At 36.2% G+C, this 26,179-nt stretch overlaps 1 protein-coding gene across 1 annotated transcript in view; it reads right to left on the bottom strand.

Moving 5' to 3' along the window:
- The window catches only part of fras1 (Fraser extracellular matrix complex subunit 1), a gene marked incomplete at its 5' end in the record, with an annotated part of 190,295 nt that overhangs the window by 48,692 nt on the left and 115,424 nt on the right, over positions 1–26,179 (bottom strand). The window contains 15 exon segments of the mRNA NM_001130840.1: positions 10–129; positions 236–424; positions 2,693–2,956; positions 3,754–3,910; positions 6,575–6,759; positions 7,623–7,755; positions 7,848–8,010; positions 11,941–12,092; positions 12,186–12,433; positions 12,655–12,783; positions 14,839–14,970; positions 18,622–18,654; positions 19,416–19,553; positions 20,854–20,968; positions 22,562–22,678. Of these exon segments, the coding sequence (NP_001124312.1) occupies positions 10–129; positions 236–424; positions 2,693–2,956; positions 3,754–3,910; positions 6,575–6,759; positions 7,623–7,755; positions 7,848–8,010; positions 11,941–12,092; positions 12,186–12,433; positions 12,655–12,783; positions 14,839–14,970; positions 18,622–18,654; positions 19,416–19,553; positions 20,854–20,968; positions 22,562–22,678 (2,275 nt within the window).

Genomic DNA, 26,179 nt, shown 5'->3' with positions numbered 1-26,179 from the left:
TCAGCTCACCCAGAACACTAATGAAGAAAGACTGGTCAATGACTCTGTTTCCCTCAGGATCTTCTAGGTTGAACTTAAAAGAGAAGCTTCCTCCGCTCTCTCCTTTTTCATGAATGTATTCCACATGTCCTGACAGATGAGGCACAAAACCACATGAGGCAATGCATCCCTGCTTAGAAATTCCCTATGGATGAGTATTAGAGAGAGTTCAAAATAGAGAGAAGAAGAAAAAAACCTTTGTTGATGTCATCCTGGGTGAAGCTGGTGACGGGTCCTTTCACGGATACGCGAGCCTTGTTTCTGCCTGTTTTCAGCATCAGGGAGCCCACACTTAGGTCTTTGGTGAGGGTGAACCTCAGCTTTAGGTTATCTGAATCTATGTCCGTTCCTTTCAGATGCTGCTCCGTGATTTTAGATGAAGAACCTGCCGGGAGGAATGAGCAATGGTAAGAAAGAGAATGACAGGGGCATTTAAGTTATTTATTAACATCAGCTCAGTCTATCTAGATATGAGCCTCAATTATTCACATCAAATGATTCAATGGGTGCATCATAGTGAAGCGAGATCTGCCTGGACTGGATTACTGCAGTGATTCTCAGCATGCGGCACTTTTCACTAAGAAGTCTGGCAGAGAGAGATTACTATTGCATAATGTTATAATTTTGGTCTGGTTTTTCCACAAAGCTGTTTTAATGGCTTCAGAAGACTTTTATGTGCGTCCTTTTTATCTCCTTTTGTGCACCACAGACTAAAAATACAGGAAACGAGGGTGAGTTAATAATGAATGGGTGAACTGTTTTCCTATTATTGCTGCTGAAATGTGGTATCATTGTTTAAAGCATTTTGGGGGGATATTTTAATAGCCATTTTCTTTAATTAAGAGGTTTTTGCAACAAAGCCAAAGAAAATGTAACAACAACTCTGGTCTACTGGCAAAAAAAAAAAAAAGTTTTATAATTCAACACAGCAGAGTAAACGGAACCAACTTAAGTAATTTTCAATTTGTTTTATTCTTCACTACAGCTGCTCTTGTCATTAAATTAAATGTGAGAAAAAAAGCTTAACTGAAAAAATGAAATAATATTACACAAAAATGTATATAATATAATATAATATAATATAATATAATATAATATAATATAATATAATATAATATAATATAATATAATATAATATAATATATTATAATATATACTAACAATAATATTATACAATACAATGGCTCCTAATTACTTTAGCTGCTTACATTTTTGAAACCTTGCTCATTCCTTTGATTGATATTTGCAGAATATCAAAATCAACTGTAGATCTTTTTCATATCTGGCACCTAAACTCTGAAACAGCTTTGCTAGCACAGTTCGGTAAACAGACACACTCTGTCAGTTTAAAACTAGGTAAAAGACACAACTCTTTGTATTAGCGTACACATAAAGCACAAATGCTTTTGAAATCAAAACCCTCTAAAGAATTGTAAGTCTTAATTATTTTGGGCAACCGGAGCCGGGAACACTTCCCTAAAGACATTATAATTTGAACGGCATCTGCACTTATGTAAGTCTTTTTTTAATCATTCCTGAGGTTTCCATACTCCTGGACCAGGCCGTATCGTGAGTGTCACTATATGGGACATAAGAATAGGACATGTTTGGATATACAGTAACTGTTATATATTTGACCACACTTCGTAATTATTGTTCATTTATTTGTTTGCTGGAAATTAAAACTACATTTAGAAATAGTTTTTAAACAAATCTTTGCGTTTAACACACAAAATTAAATATATAGGTTAATGAATGTCTTCAGTGGAGTGTGTACAACACACTTTCCTTACTCTTCAAAAGTAAAGGAGCAAAGTAAAGAGAAAGAGAAAGTAAATTCGAAAGTCGAATGGAGGAGGCTCATTCTTAATCTTAATCTCATTTTTTTTAATCATTCCTGAGGTTTCCATACTCCTGGACCAGGCCGTATCGTGAGTAGCTGCTGTTATGATGATGGAGGAGTGGAGAGCATGAGCACTAATATCGAAAGACCACAGGGACAGACGAGTCTTCGTATTGATCCTGAAGGGCGAGCCTGTACACCAGCTGGTGACCTCTCCTCCTGCAGCTTCTCCACAATTGACGTTCAGCGTTCTTCAGCCTCCAGCCCCTAGACTGCAGCTCTACACAAGAAGTTTGGCCAGAGGAGAAATGGTCGTTCCCAACTTAAGCATGATTTCTCTCAAGATTTTTTTTCCACTTTACTTTCATCAATTGGTGAAGTTGGTTCCTCGCCACTGTCGCCACTGGCTTGCATGGTTCGGGATTTGTGGAGCTGCACATCGATGGATTTGCTCTTCAGTGTTTGGACTTTCAGCAGTGAAAATTAAACCACACTGAACTGAACTAAACAGAAATTCAACTCTGAAAACTGGACTGACACTGTTTCAATTTACTATGATCTCCTATGTTAAGCTGCTTTAACACAATCGTATAGAAATAAAGATGAAAGATGAAAACATGCTGGAAAAAAGTAACAGACTTTTATGTATACCGATTTGCATTTTTCATCACCAAGGACAATGGATTCTTGTATGGCCTGAGGGTAAGTAAATTAAGCTTTTTTTATTTATATTTGATACAACTTTTCTTTAAAGTAAGCATCACAATCAATCAGTAAGCAGATGCCAAGCTAATGTAACTGTCTCCTAACCTGCTGCGAGCTGCAGTCCTCTGTTGATTGTTACTCTAGGGCCTTCTCTCTTCCTAATATCCATACTGAACTCCAAACGGCCCGTCTCCGTGTATATGCCGTCTGTTACTGAAAACTGGATCTCATCAGTCCCAGAGCCACGTCCGTCTGGAGTGTAGACCAGCAGCTCATCAAGAATGTCCTGGTAGGTGAAGGTGGATCCCTGCTGAAGAATCCTGCCATTCTCTAAAGGGTCTGAGTAAAACTGCCTTCTGCGTATCTTCCCTGTGGTGCGACATACAGAAAACATTGCACATAAATTGACATTAAATTGATAGCTGGTTCACTCAAAAAAGAAAAATATGTCATCATTTATTGTTTCAACCTTTTAAGAGTTTCTTTCTTCTGTTAAACACAAAATAATATTATTTTGAAGAAAACTGGAAACCTGAATTGACTTTCACATTTTTTTATTCTACTATAGAAGTCAATTACAGGTTTTCAGCTTTCTTCAAAATATCTTTAGTGTTCAACAGAAGAAAAAAAAAACGTATAAAGTTTTGGAACCAATCGAGGGTGAGTAAATAGAGAATAAAGTTTCATTTTGGACCAACTTCTCGATCCATAATAATTTTGTTCTCTCATCAAACACATCTATAATATAAACATACATCACTTTTCTTCACATTTTCAAATGAATGTGCACTTGACCTCTAATGTTCACTCTGTGATTTTTCGTGCTGCCTGCACTGCTGTCATAACACTCTGACACGGGGACTGTATTTCAGTTTTGTCAGCTCCATTTCTCACTTGTGACTCCTAATAAAACCACTGTGAACACCTTGACATCCATCCATAAAAGTTTAACCAACGAAGCCTTGTGGGTCGCGGCCTTTCCACCGGCTCTACAGTCAGCGGCAGAGGCACAATGACAAGAACATCAATCAGCCGCACAGGTACCGGACGGAGCGGTAATGTGGCAAATAATGGATGTTTGCTGAAGGCTGGCCATGAATGAGTGACAGACTGGGGAATGGAGTAGAGGTATATGAAGGGAAATACAGAAAAAATGAGGCTCTGACCGTATGAAGGCTTCTTGATGATGGTAAGCAAAAGCTCATTCTCTGGTGTGTCCCGGTCCAGTACGTTAAGGGAGGAGTTGGTAATGACCACACCAGAGTTCTCCTCCACGTGGATGCTATTTACAGAGATAATTGGAACTAGGTCCTCTTTGGTGTGCTATAAAAAATTGAAAAAACATATAGAGATAAGTATGAGAAGTCAGTAAAGAGAGACCACAAAGAGAAGGAATGGAGACATGACACAGACCAGCTTTAACAATTAATTAACTGCTTTTAAGAGACTGCTAAATAAAGAAAATCTTCCTGCAAGTAAGATCAAAATAGACTCGCAAAATGATTTCTTCGAAGGGGCACTCTTGAAATGTGTTCATAGAAGGCAGATTTGAATGCCAAAACACTTGACTAGATGTTTTTAGTGAAAATAAAACTTTGATTAGATGGTTCAGGCATTTTAACTCTGCAGATTTAGATACCCATGGCATATTCCAAAAAATAGGGGCACTGTCAATGTTGTCATGAACATTGTGGGCTCTATCCTACACCTGGCACAATAAGCCGCAAGACGTGTTTGGCGCGATTTTTTGCTATTTTCAGACCAGCGGAACCCTAATTTTCACGTGTGCTATTATTTACAATAAAATATATACAAATTATTTAAAATAATATAATATATAATAATAAAATATGTATGTTCAGATGCAAAAAAACACTACCTACATGCCTTCTTCATATCCGTGGGGCCTTTTTTCAGTAAATTCATGACAGTTTTTGTTATAATATTATTATTAGCAGTATTATTTATAATACACATACTTATTTTTGTTTCAATATAAACAAGTGTAGATTTGTCCACCTGTTGGGTTTTAAAGACGTATGTGTCACTATATGGGACATAAGAATAGGACATGTTTGGATATACAGTAACTGTTATATATTTGACCACACTTCGTAATTATTGTTCATTTATTTGTTTGCTGGAAATTAAAACTACATTTAGAAATAGTTTTTAAACAAATCTTTGCGTTTAACACACAAATTAAATATATAGGCTAATGAATGTCTTCAGTGGAGTGTGTACAACACACTTTCCTTACTCTACAAAAGTAAAGGAGCAAAGTAAAGAGAAAGTAAAGAGAAAGTAAATTCGAAAGTCGAATGGAGGAGGCTCATTCTTAATCTTTGCTGTAGATCAGTGGTCACCAAACTTGTTCCTGGAGGGCCGGTGTCCTGCAGATTTTAGCTCCAACCCTAATCAAACACACCTGAACAAGCTAATCAAGGTCTTACTTGGTATACTTGAAACATCCAGGCAGGTGTGTTGAGGCAAGTTGGAGCGAAACCCTGTAGGGACACCGGCCCTCCAGGACCAGGATTGGTGACCCCTGCTGTAGATGGTCTGTTAAACTATTTTCTCTCTAGTCAAGCATTCAGTTCTTTAGACTTTGAGCCTAGATCGTTAAAATAGAGCCTAGTATGTGTGTTGCACAGACCAATATTTCTAATCACATTTGAAGAGTTTGGTTGCAAAATGCGATAAACGCCATTTTTTGACATTTGGACTTTATTATTGGAAATGACTGTTCAGATGTACCCTAATCTATGTGTGAATTGCTGCCATTAATAACATTTAAGAATGCACATTTTAGACCTAGTAAAAAATTTTTTTTTCACAAAACGTGATATCCGCCAGAACAGTTTCTTTACAAAGTGTAATATAACAGTTATAGAACGTTCAGGATGCTGCGCGAGCTCAGCATCCACTGGGAAGAGAGTCGCCACCGGTGAAGTGTTCCGAGTTTGCTCATTGATTTAGTGATAGAAGATGAAGCCTTCAACTTCAGAAAAATTAACAAAACGCTACAAAAGTGGATCAGAATAAAATACGTCTGTCAACAACATGCAAATGCAGCAGGGAACGAGTCTCCCTTGATGTCAATTAAGATGAAGGCCAGGAAGTGCCTTTTTTCCTGCACTCCTCCCTATCACAAGATACCTGTCTAAGAGGCGACATTTCTAAGTGTCCTTTGTAAGTTTATTTTTTAAATAACTTCTTACATGAAGCTGAGAAGCCTATTTGAAGATTTATTTATGCGGTTGCACCTATTATTTATAGCCTAAAACCTCACGTTAATTCTTTTTGTAGTTAATTTAGTATAAGGGAACATAAAGGGCACAGGTTGTTATGGAGAAAAATAAACGGTTTTGCTTTTTGACAACAACCAATAAATAAGCTATTATTATTATTGTTATTACAGTGAAATAATTAATTAAATATGATGATTTTTTGATTTGACGATGATGATTTTTTTAACCAATTTAAGATGTTTGACAATGTTAAGATTAATATGTTACATTTTGGCATGGTTTTTGACTTATTTATGAACTATTTATTGACATAAAATTTAATAAAAAATATCCCGGATTTAAAAATGTTAAGTTCCTGGCCTTCACTGAGCTCAAGTAATAGTTTAATGTATAAAAATTGTGAATGAACTTGACTGTTGATGTCTTAAATAATAATGTCAGATAACCAATATTTTTCAAAATGGATATATCTTTTTTTTATGACGTCGACAAATTGACTAAAGCCATTCTTACTAAAAAAAAACAAAAAAAAAAAAAAAACAACGGCAAACGGCTAGCTAACTACAAACAGCCACCACAGTTGACAAGAAAATGTACATGTTTAATAGCAAGAGCAAGGATAAAAATTAGTATTGCAAGTGTTGGTTGCCTATAATCCCATCCTTTTAAAGGCCGCATGTTAGCTGTTCACTAATTACACAAACTAAAATTAAATATTATGGGCTAAATGTAATACCTGAATATCTATAATGACATCAAAAGCCTCAGTTTGACTTGATCCATCACTGATATAAAAGCTGAAGACATCCTGTCGAATATTGGATTGGCGAATGTTTTGCACGTAGAAGATATGGTCTGAATTGAGGTCTTCAATAGTGAAGGGGACATCAGTGCTGATCACGCGAGATTCACCAACCACTGCTGGACACAAATAACAGACATCAATGTGTTAAAAAAACTTTCAAAAGTTTAAAAGAAAAAAAATTCTGTCATTTACTCTCCCCCGGCTTCTTTCTTCTGTTTTGTGTAAAAATAAAAGAAGATATTTTGAAAAATATTAGAAACTGGTAGCCATTGACCGCCATACCTATTTATTTTTTCCTGCTATATATGCCAGTCATTACCAGTTTTCAACATTTTTCAAATATCTTATTTTGTGTTCAGCTGAAAAAAAAAGAAACTCATAAAACTTTAGGACCACCCGAGGGTGAGTAAATATAGTAAATGTACGTTTTCAGAAGAACTAACCCTTTAATTTCATAGTTCTAAAGGCTGCATTTTACTGGGAACAACTTTTCTGTGCCTAATATTGAATCAAGAACTGATCTTAGAAATCAACAACAACCAAGCGTCTTTCTAGACAAAACAAAAGAGAGAGACTGTCGGCTGGAAGACAACAACATGATAATATTTATGAGTAAATGGCTTTGAGGAACAAAAACAAAAATCAAAAACATCAATAAATTGTGTGTGTTCGTAAAGTAGAAACATCAAAAGCAGACATCAGAGTTTTGCGTATGTGTATTAGATGGAAGAGCTAAATTTTGTACAACTGTCGTTAGGTGTTTTTGTTCCTCCATGATCTGTTTTTCCTTTCATCTTCCCCCTCAAACAGGAAGGCAGCTTCAATCTGAGTTTTGCACATCTACAACTCTTTATTACAGTAAACAAGTGCTCTGCTCATGAATAAAACTACACCGTTAGCAAACAAAAACATCTGCCCTCAGTCACTAAGAAATGGAAGCTAGCATATAATGCTATGCGGAGACAGCTGAGTGATTCACCTTGCTTTGTGTTCTCAATGAAGCCAAATTTAGGTGGTCTGATCAGCCAAACCAGCAGGTCCTTTCTGGGTGTGTCTGGGTCAGATGCAATAATGTGATTGGTTGAGAGCTGGACTCTCCCTCCTTCCTGAACCTGTCCATGGAAAACACCATAAAAAGTTCAGAAACACAAGAAAAAAATGACATTCAAAGCTACTTAAATAGGGAATTTGGGACTGTGCTCACTTTAATGCCACTGCGGACGCTGACAACAGGTGGCTGCCTCTGGGTAGTGGTGATAGTGATAGTGAACATCTGGTTTTCCAGACGATTGTTATCACCATCATAGACGACGAAGTGGAAAATGTCAGTCACAGGCTGGTTCCCAGTTTCAAAGGACGTAACATACCTATTCGAAGAGAGAGAGAGAAACAAGATATCACAATATTTTCCATCTTCTTTCGCAAAGTCTAAAAGAAACTGAGCCGGGACACAAAAATGTTTCAGAAAAGTGCAGAAAGTATTCCATCTGCTTAAAAAGCAACCCTCTGGAGGATAGCAGTCAAATATGGGCAAAGACATGATCGCCTGAGAGAGTTGTTTTATATTTCATAAATTCTCAGTGGGACTGGACAATTTAAAGCAATTAAGGAAGCTTGTGTTGTAATGCATGTTAAACTTCCCCAAGCATTACAGCTTGCCAAACATTTTACACGCCTCATTTAGGGAGTCTAATATTAACATAAGCTGGACTAGGAATGACACATTATTAGTGTAATGATCTGAAAAATACATTAACAAGAATCACATATTCAAAACAACATGAATATGCTGCATTCTTGTGGTAAAAATGAAAGAACATTATATTCCAAGTTCAATTATAGTAAAATGCATGAATTCAACAGAGCTGCTAACAACAAAACTAAAACATTAAAACATTAAAATATCATTGGCTGTATGTCAGTGGTGGTTTTAGACCACAGTAACAGGGGGGGCTAATCTTAAAATCATTAATTAATTAGAAAGCTGCTGGTAGCTAGCTCTTAGCAACTCTTCCGTGGATGCCCACTAAAGCCAAGCAGGGCTGTGCCTGGTCAGATCCTGGATGGGAGATCGCATGGAAAAGCTAGATTGCTGCCGGAAGTGGTGTTAGTGAGACCAGCAGGGGGCGCTCAACCTGCAGTCTTTGTGGGTCCTAATGCTCTAGTACTGTTTTTCTCAAACTTTTTTCCACTAAGTACCACCTCAGAAAAAATTGTCTCTCCAAGTACCACCATAATGACTGGTATTGAAATACAGAGTAGGCCTAATTAAGCGGCTACAGCTCTGCACAGTTCCCAAACATGGCAGATTAATTCTTATTATTATGAATATTTATTATTGTCATCCACTTTAAACATAATACGAAGTTTGAATAATAACAGACAGGTAAAAAAAAAAAGTTAAATAAAACGTCAACATTTAAATTAAAATGTGATTTTAAAAGTTAATCAAACATGGCACTGTACATAAAAAGTTAAAAGAAAACTGCTGTACTTAAATGTAAAGTATTATCATATAGTAGCCTATTCATCAAAACCTGCTAATGCTTTTGGACCTCATAAATACAGGTTATACAGTATGTCAACATTCATATATAACTCTGTTTGATAAATTTTGAAATATATGATGCATTTGTATATGACTTATTTGTTCATCTTTAAAATCTAAACGTTAACTTGTATTTTAAATGTATGAATTGGATTTACATATTTAAATTAGAAATTAGATCTCCTTACTGCTCGTCATAGATATATACACTAGATATCGCATAGGGACCCTGAGCATGCGTCAATAGCGCCGCCACATTGCTACAGTGCTCCCAAGACAAATGTCATTCAACCGCACTAGTCAAGACAGTGTTATTACGTGAAGATGGGGTACTTTAGCTCTGTCTACGGGTGTAGAAACGAGCAAACAAAGAAATCAAAGCACAAAGGCAGAACATTTCATAGGTAATATTAAGTTTTTTTCTGTTTTTGTATGTTCTGAACTTTTGTGCTAATCAGGTAACGTTATTGATGATAACAGTCACTTACTACAGCATTCACCATAAGGCAAAGAAGCTCCAACTCGCACTAAATACTCGGCTTATGCTAGTTTTGTTGAATAAAATCAGCAAACAATGCAAAAGAAATATGACAACGAGATGTTGCGCTGCCAGAAACTTATTATTGTCGGCTAACATTAGTGAGAGTCGTTCGGGGGATTCATTCACAAACTAATCGCTCCCTCCGTCAGTATGAGAAGTGAAAGCAGGAGAGGAGCTGTGTTTCACGACATGATTAGATCAAATTTAACAGGGAGGGTGAATAGTAAATTTCTGTACACACAAACACATGCTTTTTGTCAGAAATGCCCGTGCGGTCACTGATCCATCAATGTAAAAAAGTTATGTAAAATTATAATTTTTGTAATTAGAAAAAAAAAAATTACATACTAACATCCAGGAAAACTCCCGATCATAGATATATGTGTATATGTGTATATCTCTGGCTTTGGATGGCCACAGTCCTCCACTGTACATTGGTCCCGCATTCATTTCAAAGGAGCGCTACCCTGTAGCAAGATGGCGGCGCTATTGACGCATTCCGTCCAATAGACAACAATAGGCCAGGCGACATCTAGTGTATATATCTATGACTGCTCGTTAGAGTAGGCTAAGTGTGTCAGAGAAGCAAGTGATTAAACTATACCCGTCAACATTGGGATATAAAAAAAACAAGATAAGCCCGCAACAACTGTTACAAGTATGGGAAGGAAAATAACCTGAAATGACAGAATACATAACAAACATTAAAAAAATTTTAATAAAAAATTTAGCCTAATAAAATCAATTTCCTGATCACATCGTTGTTATCATATGCGAAGGGTTAATAGTGTGTTCATTTTTTTTTTTAATTATTCAGCGATTTCTCCACGTACCAGTAGAAGGAAGCCTGCGTACCACTTTTGGTACATGTACTACAGTTTTAGAACCACTGCTTTTTGATGAGATGTCCTGACTCTGTCTTCATTAAAAATCTTTGAAGAAAAAGGGAAGGGGTTTAACCCCAGCATCCTGTGAAAGTTACCCAGTGGCCCCTATCCATCATGGCCTCCTAACTATCCCCATAGTATAATTGGCTTTATTACTTTATTACTCTGCCTCCTCTCCACCAATCAGCTGGTGCGGTCTGGCGCAATAAGGCTGCCCACTGGTGGTGAATGAGGAGATTCCCCCCAAAAATGTGTAAAAGCACTGTATAAATGTAAGGACTTATATAAGCAGACAACTGAATACTTTACGCAACATACACACTTTCAATGCTTCAGGAAAGGCTGATACATTTAACACCAGCTAATAAATTCTCAAAATTTTTCAGTGTGTTTAACACATTGAACCCGGATGGGTAATGTTTAGTATTCGCTATCTTCGTCCAATTTAATATTACAACAGAAAAACTGACAACAAATGTATGGTGGGGCTGCACAGTGGCGCAGTGGGCAGCACGATCACCTCACAGCAAGAAGGTCGCTGGTTCGAGCCTCGGCTGTGTCAGTTGGCGTTTCTGAGTGGAGTTTGCATGTTCTCCCCATGTTCACATGGTTTCCCTTGGGTTCTCCGGTTTCCCCCACAGTCCACAGACATGCGGTATAGGTGAATTGGGTAAGCTAAATTGTCCGTAGTGTATGAGTGTGAGTGAGTGTGTATGAACGTTTCCCAGTGATGGGTTGCAGCTGGAAGGGCTTCTGCTGCGTAAAACACATGCTGAATAAGTTTATAAATAAAGGAACTAAGCCGAAAAGAAAATGAATGAATAAATGAATGAATGAAATGTATTGTAGTTTTTGAGCATCTGTAGTGTTGCCACGTCCACTTAATCTAAGCGTCTGTGGGCTTGTTCTTTAAGTTTCCCTCAAAAATTTAGCAAATTTATTACAGTTTTTAAGGTTTGGTCAGATGTAAATAGAAATATGCTGTATTAGTATTATTTTTTTTTATAAAGTATTTAGATTTTTCTCAATTTATTATGGACTTGTTCTTGTTTGCTGTTTTTTTCCCATCAAGATTTCTCAAGACGAACAAATCACCGTTTGTTCCTCTTTCACAGTTATTTTTTGCTCTGTGCAGTTGGTAAATGTGAACATACAGATGAGATTAAACACATCCCAAATTGCTTGTTGTTCAGTCTGGTTAAATACAAACTTCATGCAGCTTTAGTAAAACTGCAGTTTTCACTCTTCCATTATTCTGCAATTACAAATTTAGGGGGGCCACAGGACAGGCCAAGCTTGCTGACACGGGGGCACTAAATACCTTATTTTGTGGTTGTTGATGTCCTCCATTGTAAAGGAAGAATATTCACTAAGCTCCTCATAGTCTGCTCCAGCTTTATTTTTTGTAAGGATCCCATACATTGGCACAGAGACTAACTGCACAAAAATCCTCTCATCTGGAGATGCATCATCCTAAAACACAATGACAACATGCCCTTATGCATATTGGAAATAACCAGCATTTTCCATTATTTTTTTTTGCTGTCAAAACATGTATTTCCTCACCATATAAGCTAAATGTGAAGGTCTAATGATGCTGCTGCTCTTCTCTGCAACTTCCATGGAAAGAAAAGCCTTTGGGTCACGCTTGGGTGCGTCGCCTTTGACCTCTGACACCAAAACCTGCACCGCGATGGAGGTCATAGAGATCCCGTCAGTCACTGAGAAGGTCATGGAGTCCTCTTCAGTGGTGAGCCCTGCATGTTCATACTGCAGGATGTTTCTGGTGACATCACTGGAGGTAAAGGTGTCCCCTGAGGTGGAAAACAGTTTTTTATTATTTTATTTCAACCTCATTTTACCAGGAAAACATCTTGAGACATGTTATCTCTTTTTTCAAGAGAGTAAAGTTTATACAGCAAGTACCTTAGCAGCTAAAATATGGTAAATCATGCAACAAAGATGTACAGTATATCTACCTAAAAAGTAACCTAATAGAAAGTATGACAAAGAAGACAAAAAATGTTGCATTTACCATTGACCATCTGGACCTGGGATCCAAGGTCCACTTTCAGGAGCGTCCCATGTAGTGGTCCCTCCACCACCTCAAACTCCAGCTCTTCAGGGGCCGTGTCTGAATCTGTTACTGCCAACTGTTGCACACCTACACAGTATGGAGACAAGTCTATAACTGTGCTCCGGAATCGGATTCGGAAGACCTCATCCCTATTCCCTAATCCCTTCAAATGGTTTATGCTTTAAAGTGGGAACTTCAAAGGGTGCAGGGGACCAAAATAAAACTGTTTCTTGGAAGGCACATCACAAATTAAACATGCGTACAGAGTCATGGGAGGGAAAAGCATCCATTACTTTTGAAATTCTTCAATCTGAATGGTCTCAAGAAGTGGCCAGATTTGAGCACTTCAATTTGGACCCTTTGACACTAATATTGCGGCCATGACTGTTGTCACTTCATGTCCTTCATAGATTTATGAGGCTTTAAATATATGTCAGGCAGACACTATTTATGAGCTGAAAGCACACAAATGGCACCATAAAGTTGTAATTATGTGTAAAAAGATTAGATTTTGGAAAATGTCTTTGAGAAAACATTTCAGGCATGTTGGATGAAACATCGTTACTGATGGTAGCTTTGCTGAAATTAATATATTTATTAATATAATATGTTTAATTAGCCAAATAATTGAATGCAGTTAGAATAGAGCAGGGGTCACCAACCCTGTTCCTGGAGAGCTACCTTCCTGTGGAATTCAGTCCCGACCCTGATCATACACACCTGAACCAATTAATAGTACCTAAAGCAGCACTTCATAATTACAAACAGGTGTGTTTGGTCAGGGTTGCAACTGAAATGTGCAGGTAGGTAGCTCTCCAGGTACAGGGTTGGTGACCCCTGGAATAGAGTTTATGCTGATTTATTTTAAAGAACCTTCATAAATAAAATTAAAACAGAAAACAGCATTAACACACTAAGGCATGATTAAATAGTGTCAACATTCATATTACATTCTATTTTAATAATCTATTGGTTTCTTTATTTTAGTTTCTTAATTGGTTTCTTCACAGTGTCTACTGTGTGATAAAAGTGATATTGTGGCTGAAATAAAATGATTTGTGAATTGATAATGAAACAAAAAAACCCATTTTAATTATTCATTCATTCATTCATTCATTCATTCATTCATATTAAAAACATTTTTTTGCATAAAAACTAATCAAAAAGTAGAATACCTTTTCTCTACAGTAAACTTTGGTTAAAAACTTTTAATCTACCTTTAAGTTTCATGGAACATAGACCAAAGGTTGGTCTTGATTTAAAGGTTGGGATACTGCATTTCTTCATCTGTGTTTGAAATTGGCAGAGTAAATACACTCACTGGCCACTTGTTAGGTACAGTTGCCAACTGCTTGTTCATGCAAATTTCAAATCAGCCAATCACATGGCAGCAACTTAATGCATGTAGGCATTTAGACATGGTCAGATTGGGAAAGAAAGGAGATTTAAGTGACTTTGAACGTGGCATGATTGTTGGTGCCAGGTGGACTGGTCTGAGTATTACACAGGCTTACCAAAATTGGACAAAAGAAGATTGGAAAAACGTTTCCTGGTCTGATGGGTCTCGATTTCTACGGCGACATTCAGATGCTAGGGTCAGAATTTGGCATCAACAACATGAAAAAATGGATCCATCCTGCCATGTATCAACAATTCAGGCTGCTGGTGGTGTAATGTTGTGAGGGATATTTTCTTGGCAGACTTTGGGCCCATTAGTACCAATTGAGCATCAGGTAAACTTGTTCTAAATCAAAATTTATTTATTCAATTAATACTAGCAGAGTACTAGTAAGCTTTGCAGGAGTCAATTTACTCATTTTTCTAGCATTATTTAATGCCCCCAAAAACATGTCTTAACCCATTTTGTGCCTGTGTTGTTAGCAGATTAACCGCACCTGATTATACATGTAATACAAAACAGCTTTTAATAAGCTACAGACAGGCTTTGAGTCTTAATCAAGAGTGAACATGATTTGAAACATTTCTCATAGGAACTATTAGTTTTTTTATGCGCAAAACTTTTTAATGAGGTGTAAAACTTTTTAATGAGGGGGAAAAATAGCATACTGAGCAAACCTTTTAAATACTTATTCCTCCACTCTAATTACTTTGTAGCACTTAAGCCAATACACGTGTCCTCACCCACTGGTGCCCTGCCGCCAAGGCTGACCTCCAGCACTGGGTCCAGGATCTGAAAGACTGGTGGCTGCTGATGATTGACCAAAAGCAGGATGGCAAAGTCCATCTCTGGGGTGGTGTGTTCTCCATCAGACACTGCAGAAGAGAATGAGTCAGAGTCAGTCACACACGCACAAGAACACTGTTAACCTTCAGGCCAGTTCTGTCTTCTGCATTTCAGCTCAATACAGTGCAGATGAATGAACGCAGCAAGTATGAAACAGATAAATGGAAAGAGTGAAAGGAAATGAAGTCCGTAAAAAAAACTCTACCTTCAGACACTAAACATAAGATGTGAACTAAAGGGCAACTTGGGACTCTTATTTAACAGTCTTAATAAGGTTTATTTATATATATATATATATATATATATATATATATATATATATATATATATATATATATATATATAATGCCATCACTGAAGGTTTTATTAGTTTTTTAGACACTGTGAACTTGAGGACTCCAAAAGTTGTAAATCTGTACGTGAATATTTACAGTGTCTTGATTATTGCCATAACTAAAAATGAATAACCAAGCCTCTGTCTTTAAGTATTAAAGAGCCCCTATTATGGGTGTTTGAAAATGACCTTCCATGCAGTGTGTAACACAGCTTTAAGTGAAGTGAAATATCCAGCTAAGGCTTAAATCTGAAAGTGCACCGTGTTTAAAATGATTGATTCATCTATAAGAGTCAACTTAGAGCGGTTCGAATAAACTGCCGCTGTAATGAGTCTGTGACGATGTGACGTCGATAAGGAACTCAAGCCCCGTCCATTTGTTGCACGTGCAGTGAAGGGGAAAATTGAAACCGCCGGCCCCACCCACAAACACTATAGAACCAGATCCTGGTTGAATCGTGTCATGAAGACGCTGTTCTCTGAAGTGTAAGGGGAAAGTTAAGCCTGGTTTATACTTCAGAGTCAAGTGACCGGCGTGACCCACGGCGCATGCAACGCATGTTGCTGTGCATTTATACTTCTGCGCGCTGTCTCTGTTGGTCTGAATTAACACTTCCGAAATGCTAGTGAGCAGTGAGGTGTTTATGTTCCTCTGTGTCGAGTTTCTTCTCTGCTGTTTTGCTTTTCCTGAACACTTCCTGGATGTACAAGTGGCTCAAACTCGCTCATTTTGAGGCAGGAACAGGCGGACGTGCAACAACTTTAGTTATGAGGTAAACACAAAACAAAACTTTCCATCAGGAGCTCCTTTACGGGACTCTACACTTGTAAACAATCGCTGCATTGGGCTTGCGTCCAGCTCGCGCCATTCGCAAGGCTCTCGGTCCCGCCCAGACTCGTCAGCGCTACCAAGCCGACCAATCACAGAGCTTGCGCTACACGTCGTTGCGACGTGTAGTTACAATTTTTGAGAGGTGCACGTCAGCAACGCCGACGGCCACGGCGAAGAGCTATGCGTCAGCGATGTGTATGTAATTGTGTTATGTTACTTGTAACCGCTTCACATGGCTTGTACTGTATCTGGTTAACTCTTTATATTCTCATATGCATCTAAAACCACGTTGAAAATGTGACGCATGCCACTTTGTTTACGGATTTAAATGCGTTTGTGAGCTTGCGATCCACTACCGTTTGTCATTGCTATGGCCACTGTCAGCTGTTCCTACACACATGCGGCAATCAAGTTTCAAAATAGTTCTGCTTTTGCCATTGTTAAAACTTATTGTAATTATATAATTTTTACATTTTTAACATACAATCAAACATGACAAATTTATTCAAATTTCATCATTTATAAGTGTCATTTGTGGATTTTTGGCAAGACATTTTAGGCACTGAGACAGATGATAAAAATCCCCATGTTACAGGTTAGTAACAAAAGACCCGTGAGGCAAAATCAAAATTTCTGTATTTTAGACGATAACAAAAAATGTGTACATACTGTTTTTGGCAACCCAGGCTCATTATGAATATGTACACCTCTATACATTTCTAGAGATCATGAAATACGTCTCAGGAGTTTTTTTTTTTTTTTTTTGTTGCAGTTTTTGTATTTGCGAATGCACCAGAGGCCGCTGTGTACGCTTTTTTAGATCTCAAATTTCTCTTGCGAGTGCCATTCACGCTTGCTCTTCTTACAAAATTCCACCAGAGACCGCCTTCTACTGACCGACTGACTGACTGACCGACCGACTAATCCTTCCACTGACCCTCTTCCCTAAACCAAATCGATAGTGTTTTCAAAAGCAAGGATGAACCTGCCCACCGCCTTCCCTAAACCCAACTGACAGTGTTTTTAAAAAGCAATCCAAAAAAGAAAAGCCCTTGCAGCTGCCTGATTTTTACCACATTTTCAGATCTTAACAATTTCTCACCGTGTTATTTTTTTTATATTTTAATTTTTTGCCTTTTGTTTGTGTTTTACCAGTTTCTGGAACCGTTTTTCACAGTTATCAAACCCTGTCATTGTGGTCAACTCTTTTCTAATCTGCCGACGTACATGGCGAGCTACAGGACAAACTGGTAACAGTGGAAAAGTTGTCCACATGGAGGGAATTGGTCAGCTGGTAGTGCAAAAAAACAAAAAAAAACAGAAGCCATCGGCGGCTTTATGCTGCCTCTTTAAAAGCATTCCTTTTAAAGACAAAATGCAGCCATACGTAGCCCTGGCTACATAATTCGCACTCTCCATAAATATATGCTGGGGTCCGTTTTCACAATGAGCCTGTGTTGGTTTTTGCATTTGTAAAGATTAAAGTTTAAATTATAAATGAGTTATCGTTCACTGATTTCTATTCACAATGACATTACAGTAAAGATAATTGAAAATTGTTAGCATTTTGAATTGTGAATGGTGTAGCCTTTATTGCATCTTTGCATGGCAATATATATTTATTTTTATCCATCTTGCTTTTATTGTTGTTGTTTTTATGTGATTCTTGTGTGCATCCGAATAAAAAAAACATGGTTTGAGTGTCAAAACAACTGCAGAATGCTTTTACTTTTCCCAAAAGAGGAAATGGAAATCTTTTTTTGTTCTACTGCAACAGAACGTTGAAGATTTGATATTTCACATCACTGTCATAAAAAAGATAACTCGTATGAATTATCATCATTCAACAGTACTAACAAAATTGTGTAATTATGATTTTTTTTCCTGCACCAAAGCCACAATTTACATATATCTAGTGCAAATAAAAAAGACCTTGATCCTGTCAGAACAATGAAATAAAATAATGAAATGTAAACAGAATAAGATATATCAGTGGATGAGCCAAGAGTCTCAAAGTTTTATGACAGAGTGTGTGTTGCTTTCCTTTAGTTGAAAATGCATGTATATATAAGAAAAAAAAAAAGACTCCTGACGCGGCTGTTCTTAGCGATATACCCTTCATCTATTTCTAACATCACTAAAAGCAGTTTCTCTGCCCTGCAGTGCCCTGTTTCCATGCAGACACAGAAGGGCATACGAGCAGTCACAGCTCTGATTCATGGGCACCGCAAGAAGAAGATGGATGCACAATCGTATCCTGCTGTCAGGCGGAATAAAGCGTATGGATGGACATCAGAAAGAGAGAGGGAATTATACTCCCTCTTAGAGGAGAGAAGGTCCCATAAATAAATAACGACAACACACCAGGGAATGCAGCATCAGAGTCACAGAGGGATCTGTCTATGGAGTTTGAGAGGAAGAAATGAATTCTTGGTATGCTGGAAGTGTGTAAGGAAAGAGAGGAAAAGAAAGCAGAGTCGCAGGGGTTTGCAGAGGCCAAAAGTGATTATATACCTGTGAAATGGACGCTCACTGATTCTGGCAGACCTGCAGGAATGAAATAGTGTTGGTGGTTACTTTCACAATCGGCTGCTGGCAAATCGTGATAATTAGCGAGCAGAGTGAGACATTATTTCATATATTAACAGTTGTATCGCTAACAATACCTCAGCTGCTGGGTTCGACTGCTCCGAAAAAAGATCAGATTAGTACTAAATCAACAGTGCGCTGGCATGTTTGCTAATTACCTTCCCACACAAAGCCTACGCATCATGATTGTGTGCTACTATTGTTTACAATTATTACACAGAACAGCAAAGATGTTTGGGGAATCACAGTTCTTGATAGAATAAAAAAGATAAATACATTTGAATGGCTGCATTTTTGTATTTAATTTTGTATTTATTTATTTTTTACAAGTCTCTTATGAACACCAAAGATGCATTCATTGTATCAAAAATGCAGAGACAAAGAAAATATATTGTGGAATATTATTAAAATATCAAATGCAATTATGAATGTAAATATAGTATGGTCTATACATCAATTTCCTGTTTGGAGAGGACGCTGATGTTTGTGGCTCCACTTCTCCGGTCATCATTTTTTATTTACATTTTTTTATTTAAAAAGTTATTTCTAGATTTTAAGTTATCAGTTTGTTCTAGCGCTTTGGGTTTAAGAAAAGCGCATTGCAAATAAAATGCATTATTTTTATTACTATTCCAGTTTTCAATGTCACATGGTCATTCAGAAATCATCCTGATTTGGTGCTCAAGAAACATGGATTATGTAGTGAAGTAAAGACTAACCTGTAAATGAGTATTGATAAAGCTCCTGAAGATGAGATGGGGCCTGTGGGGGTCTGTAGCTAATTTTGCCAGAATCTACGTCAGCCTGGGTGAAGAGACGCACATGATGATAAGGTCTGTCCTTGTGCTCCAGCACACCTGAAAATGACGAGCGACATCATCATGTTTAACTGAATGTGCCGTATTTTGCTATTTTTTTCAAATGGTCTCCTACAATGGGGTTACATAAATATGAGGTTGAAAAAATAAAAAATAATTCCAATAGTTTACAATATTATAATTTTCTGCTTAGTTTTGCCAACAAAATATTACCTTTTAAAGCCAGAGCATTCTGTGCATTTCTGATTAACACGTAATAATGGCTATGAGCCCTATCGTACACCCGGCGCAATAAGGCTCAAGATGTGTTTGGTGCAATTTGTTGCTAATTTCAGACCTGTGCAAATTTTCATGTTTTGCGCCACTTTGTTGGCGCATTGTTGGAGCGTTGCTATTTTGAGAAACTAAAATTGACTGCATCATTGACCAAGCAAAAGTCCAGCACGGAACGCGTTAGTTATGCGCCTATACACTCCAAATGCTTAATTACACAAATATTTTTACATATATATATATATATATATATATATATATATATATATATATATATATATATATTTATTTATTTATATGTATGTGTGTGTGTGTATATATATATATATATATATATATTTATTTATATGTATGTGTATATATATATATATATATATATATATATATATATATATAAACAACTCAATTATTTACTCATTTAAGATTTGTTAGTAGTTTCTTTTTTAGATAATTATTTAATTATTATTATTATTTTTTTTTGGATTTTGTATTTTATTTTGTAAATAACCTGATTTGGATCTGCAATAAATGGTTATTAGATAATTAAACTTAATAAACGAAAGTAAAAAACAAATAAATAAAAAAAAATAAATAAATAAAAGATCCTGACCACTGTAGTCAAAGGTAAAATTATAATTATAATAAACCATGTTCACATTGTAATAATTGCTTAATTTGTCATTTTGGAGGTAATTCCCAATTATTATTATAATTATAGTTTCCAATGTATTATTTACAATAATTATTAATTGTTACAATTTGTTAATTAAGCCCTCTTTTCCACAAGTTACACCCAAGGTTATAAACATTGTCATTTAACCCAGATAAAAAAATTGCATCCACAAAAGTATATATGAAACATAAAGAACCGCATTTGAAGCTTCTCACAATATTCCTAGACATGAAATGCATCCCTCCATTACAGTCTCAGCAAGTTTCACCTTTGAAATCCCATACTCTCTATATAATGGTACAAGCAGGAGAAGAAAACAAAACTATCAGGCTTCTATTATGCCTGTGAGTGCCCTTCCCCTCACCCCTATGACAATAATGGAGGTTTAGTTACCGTGGCCTGAGGTGAGCACTTTGGTGATGTTGTAGACAAGCTTGTCGCTGGGTGTCTCAGAGTCAGTGAAGGAGAGAGCAGATGGAGAGATCACAGTCACGCGATCTTCCAGCGCCTACACACACACACACACATTGGTTTTTAGTGATTATGAGGCATAATCCACAGGCATAATGTATTTTATACTGTAAAAACTCTAGGCCTAAATGCCACGCACACAGATATGTTGAATGTCAATTGACCCTGTTAATTATGATTTTGAAACGTTTTGATTTATGAGGTCAGAAGACATGTTACCATAAAATACCCACTGTAGGTCATACCCTTGACAGTATATGGATTTGCATCCGGATAAAACCAATACACAGAGAAAGAGAGCCAAAAACATCTGCATTAATAAAGACGATTATGTATGGATATGATATTAATGGAGATGATATGCTGCTGATGGTCAAGTGTATACTTATTTATATCATAGACTTATTTATATTTACGTATAGAGTAGTGACAAAAAGGAGGTCCTGCCTATAGGAAAATTTATATCATTGGCCTTCATTCAAACAGCGACGAGAGCAATGTTGATGTAGATTTTCAAAGTATTTTGATAGGAAAGTGTGTTTAATCTTATTACAATTGAAATATAAAAAAAAAAAAGTTTTGGAAGACGGCTGCTTGTTTGTTTTGCATGCATTATAATTATTCATAATATGATAAAATCCACGCTCAATGATAAGCTGCAGTCTCCTATTTTCAACAAATAATTTTATAAATAACTTAAGATTCCTTTAAAGACAAAAGTTTTTATTTTGTCAACATATCTTTGAAAAATATATTATTTTGTCTTTGCCATATCTGTATCTATTATTCTATGTGTTATTTTCAATTTTGCAGACTTCAATTTGGCCACAACTAGATTTTAAAATTTCATAAATTATCCTGAATCTTCATCCTCATTCATTCATTCATTTTCTTGTGGGCTTAGTCCCTTTGTTAATCTGGGGTCACCACAGTGGAATGAACTGCCAACTTATCCAGCACATGAGCAGAGGTCGACCTTCCAGCTGCAACCCATCTCTGGGAAACATCCAAACACACTCATTCACACACATACACTACGGACATTTTTTAGAGTACCCAATTCACCTGCACAAGTCTTTAGATTGTGGGGGAAACCGGAGCATCCAGAGGAAACCCACGTGAACACAGGGAGAACATGCAAACTCCACAAAATAGCCAACTGACACAGCCGAGGCTCGAATCAGCGACCTTCTTGCTGTGAGGCGACAGCACTACCTAATGCACCACTGCGTCGTCTGAATCTTCATTGTTTAATGTAATGTTCTTGTGATCATTTGAATATGCTAATCTGGTGCTCAAGAAAACTATTTATTGTCACAATAGAGAACGGCTGTGCTGCTTAAAAGTTCTGTAAAAACTAGGATACAGTTTTTTCAGGGTACTTCATGAATGAAGAGTTTAACATTTAGAACAACTGACATTTTTGTAACAGAGTAAAGGTTTTCAACTTGTCCTTGCTTAAAATCATACTGATGTCAAACATTACTCACTATTTACCTGCGAATGTATTTCAAGAATAATAATAAAAAAGCACTTGTATCTAAACAGTAACAGTATGAACTAAATATTGTCTAAAATGAAAGCATAGCTTTTAAAATATATATTTTAAGTCCTGCTGTCTGAATCTTACAGTGATCTGCAGATCGACTCCAGGTGAAAGCTGAGGCATGCCAGGGCTCTGAGGCATCACTCCTATAGTGAAGGTCTGTGTATCGCTCAGAGTCTCTGGATAGATCTCACTTGAAACCTGTCAACAAAAGCTCAAGCATTAATAAACAAATACCACAGTGTGCACATATACATATTCCACGAGAAAATATAAACCATTCAGACAGAGCTGCCGCAAACTTCTCAGACAATAACAATTCTCAGACAATAATTGCTAATCATTAATGAATCACATAATTATAAAAATCAAACTCAACTTAATACGTGACTCAATTTACTTCACTCTGTTGTCAATACAAATTTATTTCCATGTTGATATTGAGCAGGAACCTACAAATACATTGAAACACTTGGTCACAAACACACCCCAGAGGACATAAATTAACCGTGTCGAACCATTAAAACTCAAATCTTATTTAATGAAGTCTGCAACACAGAGTGCAGCTTTAGGCAAGATGAGAACTGAACAGAACAAACTAGAAAGGAAAGCAATTTTCTGGTGGAGGACAAAAAACTGTTGTGTCAAGAATCATTAGGGCTTTAAGCTGATGAATTAAATGTGACTGAATGTCCTTTAATGCTGCTTATACGGATTTGAAACTGGATTTGAAGACAAATTAGCTCATTTATGCTCACATAATGCAGTGAGGCTGCTGAAGGAGAAGTAGGACAGATGGACAAATTGGTCTAAGAGTGGAGCAGAGCTGAAGTGAAATGGAGAAAACAATCCACTAGGGCAGGAGATAGTAACAATGTGTTTACATCCCTTAATGGTCTCTGTTTGTTTTGCCGTCACTTACATGATACACTGACCTTAAAACCTTAAAATCTGTTGTATTTTTTTTTTAAATGTTTTATGGACTTGTCTCAGACAGTTTAGTGGTGACAAATAATATTAAAATATGGGTTACTTTTAGAAAACACTTTGGGCTAATAAGTCCATCCACACTAGCACCTATACTAAATGTATTTTTTTACCATCGTGTTCTGATTCTGTTTTTCGTGACTAGTCTTCAAGGGGTCTTTAGATACCATTAAGGACTTAAAGTTTGATAATATTTTGGTCATTTTCAGATTTGTCTGAAAAGTTTCATCTTCCCACAACTCATCTTTTTCGTTTCTTTCAGACAAAACATTTTCTACAAAATCAGTTTACTCAGTTTCCTAATCTTCCTCCTGATTCAAAAATGGACATATTTCTTTCTTTTAACCCAGACAGAAAAGGTATGGTTCTCTATCATCTATCTGTCAATAAATTCTTTAAATTCTGATTCCTCTGAACTACCTAAGAATACCTGGGAACATGAGCTGGGGATCACCATCAGTGAAATAGAACTAGAATATATACTCAATCTTGTACAGTTCTTCTATTTGTGCCCGACACAGTTTAATGCAATGCAAGATTTTACACAGAGCACACTATACTAATGCCAAATTAGCCAAACTATACACAAATAAAAGTAATACTTGTAATAGGTGGCAACTTTCTCCAGCAAATCGCACACACATGTGCCACATTTGGCCTTGTCTAAGATTGACAGTGTTTTAGTCTAAAATATTCAATACATTTGAAAAAACTTTTAACATATCAGCCACTCCAAACCCTCTAACAGCACTATTTGGAATTCCTTTTGAGACAAATTTGCCTTCAACAACACAGAAGGGTGTGGCTTTTACTACATTATTGGCTAGGAGGCTTATTCTCCTTAAGAGGAAACAATCATCTCCACCTTCATATGATTTTTCTGTGTTTAAAGTTGGAAAAATTAGGTTTTTATTAAGAGGGTCTTTAAAATGCTTTTACAAAACATGGAAACCTTTGTTGAATTATATTGACACTATTGATCTTGGGGCAAAAGAGGAATAAAGCTTATTTTATTATTATTATTATTATTATAATGATTAATTTATAGCTTTTATTGTTTTTTTTTGGTTGTTGTTGTTTATATTTATTTTATTATTTAATTTAATTTTTTACATTTACTGCTTTTTTAATAACTACTGTATATTGTTTTTATGGTCATTAGTTTTAGGCTCTTATTTTATTAGGCTCTTAGTTGTGAAAAAGCAGAACAGAATATTACTTATTTTTGTATGTATATGATATTTTATCTGCACAAAATGTTAATAAATATATTTGGCAAAAAAAATGTTTTATGTATATGTGTGTGTGTGTATATATATATACTACCTGAAAAAGTCTTGTTGCCTATCCAAGTTTTAGGAGCAACAAATAATACCTTGACTTTTAGTTGATCATTTAGTATCAGAAGTGGCTTATATGAAAGGCAAAGGCCTCTAGATTACAATTATTTCACTAAAAAAAATATAATCATGCCTTGATTTTTAGTTCTTTAATTAGGACAGTAAGGTCTGACTTTGCTTAGAAAAAAGTCTTGTCACTTAACAGAAATAATGAACTGTATAGAATATAAAGTCATGGTGCAGTGGAAAAATATTGTGTATGACTTGCATGAATTTGGAAGACTGCATCCATACATCTCTGCAATGACTCCAACAACTTTAAATGGCAAAGAAAGTGTTCTAGCAGGACTCCCAGAGTTCATCAAGATTCTTTGGATTATCTTTAATGCCTCCTCCATCTTAGCCCAGACATTCTTAATAATGTTCATGTTGATGTGGAGGCTGAAGTATTAAAAGGAGAGCTATCCTAATGAAGAATTTGCCCTCTCCTGTGGTTTGTAATGTAATGGGCAGCACAAATGTCTTGATACCTAAGGCTGTTGATGTTGCCATCCACAGATCTCTCACACACCCCCATACTCAATTTAACCCCAAACCATGATTTTTCCTTCATCAAACTTGACTCATTTCTATTAGAATCTTGGGTCCATGTGGGTTCCGCTAGGTCTTCTGCAGTATTTGGGATGATTGGGATGCAAATCAAGAGATGATTCATCAGAAAAATCTACCTTCTGCCACTTTTCCTAATGTTCAACTAGAAGTCAAGTTATTATTTGTTGCTCTTACAACTGGGATCCATGACAAGACTCTTGTCAGGTATTGTTTATAAACTGTTAATTAGAAAAATAAACATTTTCAAAAAGGCTGTACTCATTTATGTGTGCACTGTATATACAGTATAATTAAATATTTGAGCCTTCATTTAGTTTAGAAAAATATATTTTTATATCTAGCAAGTATTAAGCAAATAATAACTTGATCCAAATTAACAGTAATTTTGTTAAATATTGTGAAATAGTATTAACAATTAAAATAATTCTGTTTTATTTTAACATATTTTAAAGTGCAATTTACTCCTGATCTCAAAAATTATTTTTTTATTAGATTAATAAATCATAGAAAAGAAAGTATTAAAGTATTCATTTCTTGCAGCCACATTACTAGGCATTAAATAGTAAATGTTTAATAAGTAATGTATCATATGTTAGATCATTGCTAATTTGAACTAAAAAAACAAGTCAAAGTAGTTGCAATCTACCCTTTTATATTATCTGCCGAAGTGTCATGTTTTGTCAGGAGCATTATTTTGGCAGAACACAAAGCAGAAGCCAGAAGAATCTGCTCCTTTGAGCATGGCAAAAAGTTTAACAGTAAT

This window comes from Danio rerio, chromosome 5 (genome assembly GCF_052040795.2).
Source record: "Danio rerio strain M-AB ecotype USA chromosome 5, GRCz13ab, whole genome shotgun sequence".
NCBI classification, from domain to species: domain Eukaryota; kingdom Metazoa; phylum Chordata; class Actinopteri; order Cypriniformes; family Danionidae; genus Danio; species Danio rerio.
Note: the sequence above shows the minus strand (reverse complement) of the source record. Positions and strands in the feature narration are given on the sequence as shown.